At 50.9% G+C, this 12,200-nt stretch overlaps 1 protein-coding gene across 1 annotated transcript; it reads left to right on the top strand.

Moving 5' to 3' along the window:
• Positions 1-2,566: 2,566 nt before the first annotated feature.
• Root (ciliary rootlet coiled-coil, rootletin) lies at positions 2,567-11,877 on the top strand. Its single transcript, XM_014361939.3, has 18 exons — positions 2,567-2,839; positions 3,620-3,865; positions 4,321-5,022; positions 5,091-5,408; positions 5,493-6,020; positions 6,085-6,486; positions 6,569-7,027; positions 7,109-7,301; positions 7,372-7,731; positions 7,801-8,231; positions 8,717-9,247; positions 9,320-9,604; positions 9,681-9,860; positions 9,928-10,140; positions 10,470-10,781; positions 10,974-11,342; positions 11,420-11,481; positions 11,559-11,877. Exons 1-18 carry the CDS (start codon positions 2,786-2,788, stop codon positions 11,806-11,808), a joined length of 5,895 nt encoding a protein of 1,964 aa, XP_014217425.2. The 5' UTR covers positions 2,567-2,785; the 3' UTR covers positions 11,809-11,877.
• Positions 11,878-12,200: the final 323 nt, after the last annotated feature.

Below are 12,200 nucleotides of genomic sequence, written 5' to 3' on the forward strand. Positions count from 1 at the left end.
AAAACGAATACTTTATTTATTTATTTTATTTTTTTTTTTTTTACTTGCAAATGCACTTTCAAAGCTCAAAACATGTTTCCATGATATCTCAATCCTGTAGTGTTGAAACACAAAATTGGCTTTAAAAAAAGAGCTCGTGTCTTTTGCTGCAAAGTTTCAAGCTGAGTAGCTGAATCCGGTGAGAGGAAACGGAGAGAACCGGAGCCGGTGCAGCAAAATCAATCAAAGAAAGCTCGGTCACGTATATAGCAGCTTTGGACGTATACTCTTGCAATGCGCCAATAAACTTTCGCAACAATATAGACCCAAGGTAGCACAAATCGAGGCCTCGGCGAATCACAGCTATAATATGTAGCGAGAGAGAAAGATGTATGCAAAAGAGGGGGGGGGGAATAGATCAGCCGGCAATTAGCCAGTGCAATGGCTGTATCAGATTTCGTCTGGAAGCCCCTGTTAGTCTCCGCGCGAAAGTTTGTATGCGAAGGTGGTATATACCTATACGTGCATTATACACATTCGCACTCTCGCGCGCAATTCTAAAGTCGCGAGTCTGATCGATTGGCGCCTGCAGCGGCACACGGCCGAGCTTTAAACCCTATCTGTTCCGTTTGGTTCGGCTTTTACTAGGTCGTAATTGCATATACCTCATCCCATTCCTTTTTCGTCACAATTACCCCTGTGTATTCTTTTGGTTTTTTTCGCGAGCTTGCACCTGTCTTGCATTTTTTTTATCAACTTTTTCGGTGATCCTTATTCTCGTTCAATTTTCATACATTGACAAACAGGAATTACAGTAAAGATGCAGCTATAACGTACGGAACTCTAAGATCCCCCTCCTTGCGTCTCGTACTCTTAACAACGACCCACAGCTAATATAAGTACTTTTTTTTTTTTTTTTTTTAAATTAAGCACAATGTGGAAATATCAAAATGTTACTCAAATGTTTTTTTCACCCCTCAGTGTTACACTGAGTAGTCGGTACTGAAAAATGAGAAAAAAGAAAAAAATAATCAGTTGCTTCTTTACAGCAAATTTTAATCAGCCGTTCTTTCACCAGACCGTCAGTATCGAGATCATCTAATTTGCCTCTTATTGCAGAGAGATATCGTATCGTTAATTTAAATCTTTTGGAGAGTTTTTTAACGTTACCAGTTTTTTTTTATATATCCTTCAAAATTTTGTTGGTCATTTTTTGTGTTGATGTCTCTCTTTGCTCCTTTCCTTGTATCGATGAGGTATGATGAAGATATAGGAGAAAAAATTTTTGCAAGACCAACTTGAAATCCACCATTAGGATTTTCACAACTTACACACCCCCCGTTTGAGTATAAGACGGATATCAATTTTCGTGTCAATTATACATGTATTGTCTCAAGACCCCATTACTCGATTCAAAATTATTTTAGATCTCGTGCAATCGAGTGTGTATAGGTATTATCGGTGAACCGCATCGAATTCGGCGCAATGTAAAAGTGATGGGCAGTTAAGATTGCCATGCGGCTGTTGTAACAAGAAATTTTAATCTTTGACATGAAAAAACAAGAAAGTTGGATTTGACGACGATGGAAAGAAAAAAAAGAAAAAAAAATCAACGAGCGCACGTGAAAAGAGAGTAGCATCAAAACGAAAGCAATTTCACGGGGAAGACGACGCCGAGGCGCTTTTTTTAATCACGCGAGACACTGCCAGTCACGACCGAGCACCCACTATACCGTTGCACCACCCACCCCCAGCTCGTCCACTGTTCTTTTTTTTTTTTTTTTTCGCTTACCTCCTTGATTCTCGTCTGTTCCTCACTCCCCTTCTTTCTCGTCGTTACAAACTTTCTATCCTCGAGATACCGAATTTATTTAGTGCATCGCTAAATTACCATGTCGGGACAAAGTTAAATGGGGAAAAAAAGCTTTTCTCCTCATTCTTTTTTATTTTTTCCATCCCCATCGCGTTTTGCCATCGTTGAACATTTTTTTCTTTCACGAATACGTTGCGCCGAATTGAAAAGTCCCGAAACTTCTGCAGCGACAGATAAATCGGAGAGGTTTCCCATAATTGTTTGTTCTCTCTCCCTCTCGACCTTTCCGAAATTATCTTCGAGCCCTTATAGATTTTGCAAAAAAAAAAAAAAAAAAAAAAAAAAAAAAAAAAAAAAAAAAACAAAGAAAAAGATTTTCTCGTACGCAAAAGCTAATTAAATCACAAAGAATACATTACACAAGAATAAATTGTAATATCAATCTCTCGCTTTGTATATATATGTATACGTGTACATGCACATGTCATGTGTGAGTGCGAATCGGTATGTATATATACGCGCGCTTGTTTTTAACTGCAAAGTCAAAGTCTATCAGGCTCAAATGAGACGGATGGACGGGTGGCGTTTATCTGCACACACTGGGTCCACTATCTGTCTCGCTGTGTGTTGCATTGTATACCCTCCAAAGGCGTGCAAGATGCGATATTTTATTTTTTACCCGCGCACACGTTGCTGTGTCTTGGTTATTCAATTGAGGAGGGAATAAGCGCGCGATTCATAGAAATCAAACCATTCCTTTCTTTCCCCCCCAACGCAACTGATGCGTGGGAATACACGTTGGTCTAGTAAAACAGTGCAAAGATAACTTGTAACATCATATGATTGAGTGTGTGTTTTTAAAAAAATATGCCTGATGTGAAACTGAATCGTTTCTTGGACTGAGAGGATAAAAAAAAATATATATATGTATATAAATGTATCTGACACAAGCAGAAACAGCCAAGAATAGCCTCGTTAAGTTTGCGGGAACAGATGATTAGGCGTCGGCCGACCACTGCCGTCAAAAGCACGACGAAAGCTAAAGAGGTACGGCGCCAAATAATGTGTATACACTTACTTACCTAAAGTTTGGCTTTCGTATCTCGTCTCTAAATATAATTGTTGCATGGAGTATCAGTATACGTACATCTATAAATATATACTTTGTTCGAGGGATTGGATAATCGACTTGTCAAAACAGAAATCCGCCTTATCGGCAAAGATTCTTTTTCTTTTTTCGTTCAGTTTTATCGTCGTGTTATTTGTCCGTTTCGCGTAAAAATATAAAAGTCGCTCCGGAACTGAAGATCATTATGCATGACTTTTTTTATCGAGAATTTATCTGAAAGTTATCATTTTTGTGTTTTCGCTCAAACAATCATGATGTAACTAAAAAAAAAAAAATACATGCTTACACGCCACGAATAAGATGGATTGAGTTTTACAGATCGAACATTTCAACCCACGAACGAAAATGTACATGTTTTTGTATATTAACGCTTGTAATCGCTGTTTAAGTAAAAACAGTATTTGTCATGTATTTGTTTGTTGTTGTTTTTTTCTTCATACGAGCAAATTACTTTGAGCTTTTAAAACAACTTTGAGGTATGATTCAAGTATTGCCTGCTACTTCGTATTACCATGTATTATATCTTGAAACCGCAGAGTCTATAAAAATGATGTGCTGTACTACTTATCCGCCTGAGCTAATCGATTAGTTGCGCTTGAAAAGAAGTATTATTTATACAAGTGGAAATAAAATACGCCGATAACTTGAAAATAAACAAATAGATGGAAAAAAAAAAAAAATCGGTTTGGTGACTTTAGTTTGCCGGCGGCGGTAAGAGCAGTAAGGCCGGCAAAGGGGAGACGACGGCGCTGAGCCGAAAAGAAAGCGACGAGAGCAGCGATAGAGAGACGGAGGAAAATTACAATCCAGATGCCTTGGCCAAGCAAAATTACGAGTTGCGTCATCGTCTGGAGGAAGAGGCGGCGAGCTACAAGAGGAGACTGGACACGTATCGGCAAGCACAGCAGCACCAAGCGGCCCTCGTCTCGCGTCTACAGGCCAAAGTATTGTATATGATTATCATGCTTCCATTTCACAGTGCACATTACATACAAATAAGCGTGTTACACGTGCCATTATTTATTTATTTCATCTGCGTGAGCAATTCGATTGCGATTCATTATTATTTTTTCATTAGCGGGTTTTTGTTGATTTTGCGCATCAAGATCAAAAGTTGAATAGATGAAAAATCGGCCAAACCGATTCGCGGAGGTATCGTTGGTAAAAATAAACGACTTTTTTGTTTTTAAAACTAATAAAGAAAATCAAAAGCAAAAAAATAAAACGATTCATAAAAATAATTTTTTTCCCATACATTTGATTGTCATTTGATATTTTAGTTTCGGAGATAACATTTATCCGTACCACGAACGATCGCGTAACTCGAAGGGGCACGACGAGCTTCCAAATTCACAAGATATTCGCCCGTATACTTATTGAATATCTGTACGCGCATCAGGTACTGCAGTACAAGCAGCGATGCTCGGAGTTGGAGAGCCAAATGTCGGCGTCGCTCCCGGCCGAGGGGGATCGGCTGTTGGCCGGGAGCTCCTACGCGGGGCAGTTACTGTTGCAGCACCAGCTGCGGGAAGAACAGATCACCGATCTCGAGACGGCCCTGAGGAAGCTCGCCGAGGAGAGGACCAGGTGCGAAAAACTCGCGGAGCTGAACTCTAGTCTGAAGGACCAGCTGGAGGAGTCCCACCAGACGAACGAGGCCCTGACGAGCGACCTGCAAAAGCTGAGCAGCGAGTGGGACGCGCTGCGGGAGGAGATGTCGGCCCGCGAGGAGGAGTGGAAGGAGGAGGAGATGGCCTTCAACGAGTACTGCAGCTCCGAGCACGGCCGGCTGCTCAACCTGTGGCGCGACGTAGTCTCGGTCAAGCGGCTCTTCTCCGAGATGAAGTTCGCCACGGAGCGCGACCTCGCCAAGATGCGGGGCCAACTCGACGCCACGCTCGGGGAGACGGTGGCCGCCTGCAGCAGCACGGGCTTCCTCCTCAAGCTCCAGGCGGCAGCTGCCGCGGCCTCCATCGTGCCCCCCCGAGTCGACGAGACCTCCCGGCCCACCGAGGGGGCCAAGGACCTACAGGAGAGACTCGACGCCGCCATGGCCGAGGTCCGCGCCAGGGACGAGAGGATACGCCACCTCGTGGCCGAGGTCGGGTCATACCCCCCCCACCCCCTTCCCCCCCCGAGGTGTACTTAATAACGCGATCGCGCTCGCAGGCCCAGAAGCTGGAGGAGAGGTGCTCGGAGTTGGAGGCGAGCGCGAGCCAGAGGCCGAGGCTGCAGGAGGACCTGGACGTGCTGCAGTCGGCCCTGCGGGACATTGCCCACACGGTGATACAGGACGCCGAGGCTCGTGACTTCCAGGCGCTCGTGCCCCACGTCCACTTGACCCCGAGCGTCGTCGTGGCCGGGCCGTCGACCGGCAGCCTCAAACGACGAGCCACCGGCAACGCGACCCCCGCCTTCGCCGAGAGCACCATCAGCGCCGTCCAGGCGGCCCTCCACAAGTACCAACTGACTATTCACGAGCTACAGGTGACTGGCGTATTTATGCAAACAATTGGTACATATATTGTTAAATGATGTATTGTGCTCGGGGGGGGAAAAAAAAAAAAATAGGTAAAGGTTCAAACGAGCAAGGAGCAGCTGGGAGTGTCGCGCAAGCAGTCCGAGGGACTGGAGGAGCGCGCGGGCGCGCTCGAGGAGCGGCTGGGTCAGCTCGTGGCCGAGTTGGACGGCACGCGGTCGGAGATCTCGCAGCTGAGCCAGGAGAGGGAGCTGCTGCAAAAGGCCCTGGACGGCTCGAGGGCCGAGAAGTTGGGGGCCGATAGGAGCAGGCTCGAGTGCGCGGGTAGCCTGGACAGTCTCGGCGCGGAGCGGGACCGGCTGGAAAAGCTCAACGGGAGACTGGAAAAGGCTTGCCGGGGCCTCGAGGACGACAAGTCGTACCTGCAGGGGGAGCTCGAGCGCGTGAGCAAAGAGTGCGGCCTCAGGGAGGGCAGCTTGCGCCTCGAGGAGGAGCGCTCGAGTAGACTGCGCGAGGAGCTGCTGGCCGCCCGCGAGGAACTCGACAGGGTCCAATTGGCCAGGGAGGTGCTGGAACAGCAGGGCTACGAGGGCGAGGGCTACCTGGCACGGGCGGAAAAGGTAAACTCGAGACACATACGAATGACGATGTACGGGTAATGTATGAAAAAATGTGTGGCCAAAGGCCCGGGCCGAGCTGGAGGTGGAGCTGGAGAGGGCCCTGCTGGATGGATCGGAGCTGCGGGAGGCCCTCGAGAAGGTTCAGGGGGCGCGATCGAGCGCGGAGCGGGAGGCCGGCCGGCTGCAGGAGGAGCTGAGAGCCGCGACGGAGGAGAGGGTCCAGCTGGCGGGCCAAGTGGCCGACCAACTGAGCGACCTTGCCTCGTTGCGCAAGGAGCTGCTGCAAGCCGAGCAGGCACGGCTGGACTTGGACTCGGAAAAAGTGGTGGCACTCGAGCGGGCGCGCTTCCTCGAGCTCGAGAAGGACAAGCTCGAGATGGAGCTGGCCCAGGCTAGCCGCGAAAGGGCCGACCTTAGCAACCAGCTCGCCGCTCTGGCGAGGAAGCGCGAGAGCCTAGCCGAGGAGGTAATGACCCACGCCCACTTGCAATTTCCATACGAAACTCTGGGGGTTATTGTTGTTGATCAGATTGTTAAATCGCGAACAGCTCGCCCGAACGAAGCAGCGGCTGGAGCAGGCGAGCGAGATGAACGCGAGGATCAACCGGAGCCTCGAGGATCTCGTGAAGGAAGCCGAGGAGAAGCAGGTGTTGTTGGAAAACGGGGACAAGGAGGCTCAAAGGCTGCAGGAGCTGTTGACGTCGGTGCGGGGCGAGAAGGAGGCGCTCGAGGCCGTGTTGTTCGACGCCCAGAGCAACTTGGAGGCCAGCCACGCGAAGAGGGCCCAGCTGGAGAAGGAGCAGCAGGAGCTGCTGATCAAGCAAGAGTCCCTGAAGGGCCAGGTGCAGAGGTTGACCAGGGAGGTGGAGAACAGCGAGAAGCACGCGCGGGACGTCAAGCTGAGCCTCACGCAGCTCGCCGAGAAGCAGGAGACCGAGTTCCAGGCCGTGCTCGCGGGCCTCAAGAAGCAGAGCGAGGAGGCCCTCAGGAGGCTTCACGAAGAAAAGGTTTTTTTCCACTCGTTCGAATCCAATGTGTGAAATGACGGTGCCCTTATTGTTTATATTCATTTTATTCCCGACCAACAGGAACAGACGAAGGTGGCGCTGGAAAAGAAGCTGCAGCAAAACCTCTCCCAGCTGGGCCAAGAGAGGAACAACGAAGTGGCCCAGCTGAACCAGAGGATCGAGGAGCTGCAGCACCACATCGAGAACATATGCCAACAGCACGAGGAGATCCTCCTCAGAGCGGAGAACGACAAGCAGCAGGCCCTCCTGATCGGTAAGGGTATATACGTGTATACTGGACGGTTTCGGGGGATGAAAAAACAAACGAAACGTGCGCGTTTCAGCCCACCAAGACCAGCAAGTCCTGGTGGAAAAGCTGGAGAACACGTACCGGGAGCTGGAGGGGGAGAAGGAGAGCGCCGAGCGGTTCAAGCGGGAGGCGGCGTCGCACGCCGAGCAGGAGCGCAACGGCATGAACAAAATGCGCGACGAGCTCAACAGGATCAAAAGCAAACTGGACGAAGCGAGGATCCGCGGGGAGGAGGAAAAGCTCAAGCTGGAGCTGAAAATCGAGGAGGTGAGGAGCGAGAGGGAGAGCGCCCTTAAGGAAATGGAGGAGCTCCACGTGCAGCTCCACATATCGGAGGACAGGGTAGACGAGCTTCACGGGCAGCTTCAGGAGACCAACCGCAAGCTCAAGGAGGGTAGGTGCCATTATCCATCGCGATATCGTTACGAGGGGAAATAAATATAAAAAAAAATGCGCTCCGTAGCCGAGGTGGCGATAGAAAATTCGCGGAAGGAGGTGGTGGACGTGCGCCGGCAGCTGACCGACTCGAACTTCGAGAAGGACAAGTACAGCAACAACAACCGGGAGCTGAGGGAGCGGGTCAAACAGGTCGAGGGGGAGAAGCGGGAGCAGGCGCGCGCCCTCGAGGAACTCATGCAGAAGCTCGCGGGCTTCGAGGAGGCAAAGTTGGCGCTGGAAGGGGACAGGAGCCGCCTGCAGAACAACTTGCGCGAAACCGAGAGGGAAGTGCTGCAGTTGCAGCAACAGCTCAGGCTCGCGCAGGAGGAGCTTGATAAAGCTCAGGGCGCCAATTCCCTGGCGCAGAGCGCCGAAAAGGAGCTGCAAGCTCGTCTCGCCAGTGAGACCGAGGAGCGGGAGCGTATGCAGCTGCAGCTGCACCAGATGAAGAAACAGGTATTGTGTTTTTGCGCGAGCGATCGATACGACAAAAAAAAAATACACATTCACTATCAGGAGTTGTCCCAAAATTTAAAAAAAATTATTTTTTTTTGGCTGGACTCTTTGTGCTTTGACTTGATTAAAAATTTAAAAATATTAATGCGTTGTTTTTGCGCTACGTATAATAATATAAAACAATATAATCCGTTCCCAAGTATGGGCACGTGGTAGAGACAAGCCCCGTTGTTGACAGATGCAATTAAACGGCGCTAGGTTCAAGACTCGGTCGCATTCAATGCTCGTGAAAGTGACGCAATAACGATATGAACCGATGAAATAATGAAAAAGGCATCCACACAATTTTTTTACACATTTTTAAGCTCTTATTTTTTTAAAATCCCACGGCTCCGATGGAAAGTCGTGCGTATGAAAAAAAAAAAAAAAAAAAAAAAAAAAAAAAAAAAAAAATCCAACTTGATGCATGGAATGGCCGTGCACAGACGGTGGATCTGGACAACAACCTTGAGGCGACGCGCCAGGAGCTGGGCAAACTGCGGTCCCACATGGACGAGGAGGACGAGCGATCCCGGGGCCGCGAGCAGGAGCTTCACGCCCGGCTGGAGGAGGGCCGTTGCCGCGAGCGCAAACTCGAGGACCACAAGCACAACCTCGAGGTATGCCTGGCCGACGCGTCGCAGCAGCTCCAGGAGCTCAAGGCCCGCCTCGGGGGCTCGGAAGGCCGGGTGCGCGCCCTCGACTCCCAACTGTCGCAAATGGAGGCCCAAAAGAGGGAGGCCGAGCAAAAGCTCAGCAGCGTCCTCCTCATACTCAGGAGGATCGCCGGCGTACAGTTCGACGGCAGCCTCGGCTTGCCCTTCAAGCTCTCGGGACCCGCCAGGCGCTACAGCCCCGTGCGGGTGCCGGAGCACTCGGACGGCAACCGCGAGCTCATCGTCGACGTCGACCCCGAGGCGGTCAGACGGGGCGTCAAGGCCCTCATGCAACAGGTGGCGCAAATCGAGCGCGAACGAGTACGTGTCGATTGTCATTTTCATCCACGGTACTGCAAATGATACGTATGTATGGGGACTATCGTTTTCCAGGACGACTACAAGACCGAGGTGGGCGGCATGAAGAAGCAGTTGGTCGAGGCCCAAGAGAGCCAGAGCAAGATTGACGCGAAGCTGAGCAGCGTGCAAAAGAGCCTGCGAAACCTGCAGGACGAGAAGAACGCCCTGGAGGCGAAACTCGGGCAAAAGCAGGCGCTCCTCCAGGGGGAGATGGAAAAGGTGCAGGAGAAGAGCAGCGAGGTCGAGCGTTTCCGGGAGAGGGTCGCGAGCCTCGAGATGGCGATAAGCACCGAATCCGAGTCCAAGAGCCAGTGCGAAGTGAGCGACGCAGCTATGGTTTGTCGTATACCTATACGCTATCCAATTAACAATACGTCATGTTTTAAAACCCCAGGACAGAGTGGAAAAGCTGAAGCAAGCCATCGCGAAGCTCGAGAGCGAGAGGCGAATGCTGAAGGACGAGTTGGGCAAGAGCGAGAACCGGGCCACGCAGATGGAGGTCCACCGAATGTCCCTCGAGGGCGACCTCCAGAGGCTGCAGATGATCATACAGGAGAAGGACGCGAGCGGCCAGGTACGTTGTACCCCCAACCCCATAGTCCTAACGCCCAAGGATTCGTAATAACCGAAAGTGCGTATAGAAAGTGCAAGAGCGTTGCGAGGCGCAGGCTCGAGCGATAACCAGCCTGGAGGAGAGGTGCGGCTCCCTGAAGAACACGATCGAGCAGATGAACCACTCGCTCGAGAAGGCCTCGAGCACCGAGACGGAGCTCAAGGCCGAGATCAACGGCCTGCACAGGAACCTCATCGAAGTAAACGCGCACTCGCAGAGCGACAGCGACAAGATCAAGCAGGTAATAACGTCATCGGCACCTGGAACGAAGCCGAGATGCGGAGGGTGTAGGTACATGTGTACCGTACAGGTGAAGTATCGATGTGTGACTTGATGTTGAAGAACTCGCCGATGAGTTGAGATATCATGGAAACATGTCCCGAGAGCTCGCGACTCGCGGCGTAAGGGAAACAAAAAACGATAGAGAGTATATAGTAGGGAGTCCCTGCGCACCTGATCCCCGCTTATGGGAGGGGGGTTGGTTGTGGGGGAGGAGGGGGTACTTTAAAAAAAAAAAAGCAAAATGTCAAAACAAAGAGTCGCCAGTCGTTTAACTGTTGGGATGTACAGCTGCAGAGGCAGTTGTCGGGGGTGGAGAGCGAGCGTCGGGTGCTGGCCGAGCGACTGGAGAGCCTCCAGCAGAGCTTGAACGAGCTGCGGCACGCGAACCAACTGATGAGCGACCAGAACAGCCGGTTGCAGAGCGACGTGGCCAACAGCGAGATATTACGCTCGGGGCTCGAGTCGCAGCTGAGGCTGTCGAGTTGGCCGCGCGACGCTGCCCTACTCGACAACCGGGACGAGGAGCTGCTCAGGCAGTTGCAGACCGCCCAACGCGACCGCAACGAGCTCAAGGCCAAGGTCGACGCCCTCACTGACAAGGTGCGCGCCTGTCGCTTATGTGTGCCAATGGCGATCACGCCAATACTAATTCCTGTAAGATTGCAAAACGAGTTCAACTGACGTGGTATCAATTGGAGATTAAATTAATTTAACGATACATAGATACAGTAGTTTGCAATAAAGTAACGTTCGAACAGAGGACAAACTGATGAGCTTTTGAAAAACACCCAGGTGAAGGCGCTCGAGAAGGATAAGCGCAGCCTGGAGCGGCAGATGTCGACCGCGCGCTCGAGCAGCTTCCGTAGTAAGAGTTACGAGCGCCACCAGGAGAAGCCGCAAGCCGAGGCCATCGGTAGTTACGAGCAACAGCTGGAGCAGGAGAACCGGGAACTGCGCGCCAGGATCCGCAGACTCGAGTCCCAGCTGGTGGAGCGCGAGGCCGAGATCGGCCGGCTTAGGTCCCAAATCTCCCACTCGCACTCGACGCTAGACCGTAGCGGCGAACTCGAGCGCTACCGGGCCGCGCAGCTGCAGGCCGAGAAGCTGCTCGAGGCCAGGGAGCAGAGCCACCGCCAGCAGGTCATCCGGCTCGAGAGCCAGGTTGTTTTTCTTATTGTATATACTCTCTACTCGTAGCCGATTTTTACCGATTTTTACCGATTTTTCCCCCATGCCAGATCCACTCGCTGCGAGATCAGCTGAACGAGGAAATCAAACGCCGACAGCTCTACGTGCTCAGGTATATATTTACCCACCCTCGTTGTATATTTTATACGCGTGGGTACACAATAAATGGTACGATTGGTTGGTACGCAGGAGTTCGCGGGCAGGTAGGGAGATGCAGCAGCTGCGCCAGGCCCTGGGTGACTCGTTGCGGACGGTGTCGCAGGAGCCCTCGTTGGACGCGGTGTTGCTCGAGCACGAGGCTCGCAAGCTCGACTGCACGGTCAAGAGCAGCCAGCCCCTGAGCAGTTTGCCGGCTACCCTGGCCCTGCCACCACCGCCCTCGGACCACCACCGGCGCTCCCGCTCGCCCGCGCCGTCCTCTACCTCCTTCGTCAATTGAGCGGGCGACGAGGAGACACTGCCTGTTACACCAACTGCCGTCGACTCTATTATGTCATTGTATCGCGTTCGGAGATTTTTTTCTTTTCCTTGTTCATTTATTCGAGCAAAACCAACAGATTTTTTAGGTAAATCGAGTAGCTGTAGGTGGAAAGTATTTTAACGATTGTTACCGTTTTATATACAAGAATATGATGTATGTTTATCGTTGTTTTTTTGTTTTGTTGAGTTTCATCGATGTCATCTCCGGTTTTTTACTAGTACACCCAATGCACATTTCTATTGATTGTCGTGATGTGTACGTGAACGAGAATCATTCGAGTGCTGTTGAATGCATTGATCGGATCTTACCGATTGATGACGTATAGTGCACGTATATGTTTATCAAATCAT

The sequence above is a fragment of the Copidosoma floridanum genome, unplaced genomic scaffold (genome assembly GCF_036245765.1).
Source record: "Copidosoma floridanum isolate Cflo_tuat_1 unplaced genomic scaffold, Cflo_Japanese_pri ptg000001l, whole genome shotgun sequence".
NCBI classification, from domain to species: Eukaryota; Metazoa; Arthropoda; class Insecta; order Hymenoptera; family Encyrtidae; genus Copidosoma; species Copidosoma floridanum.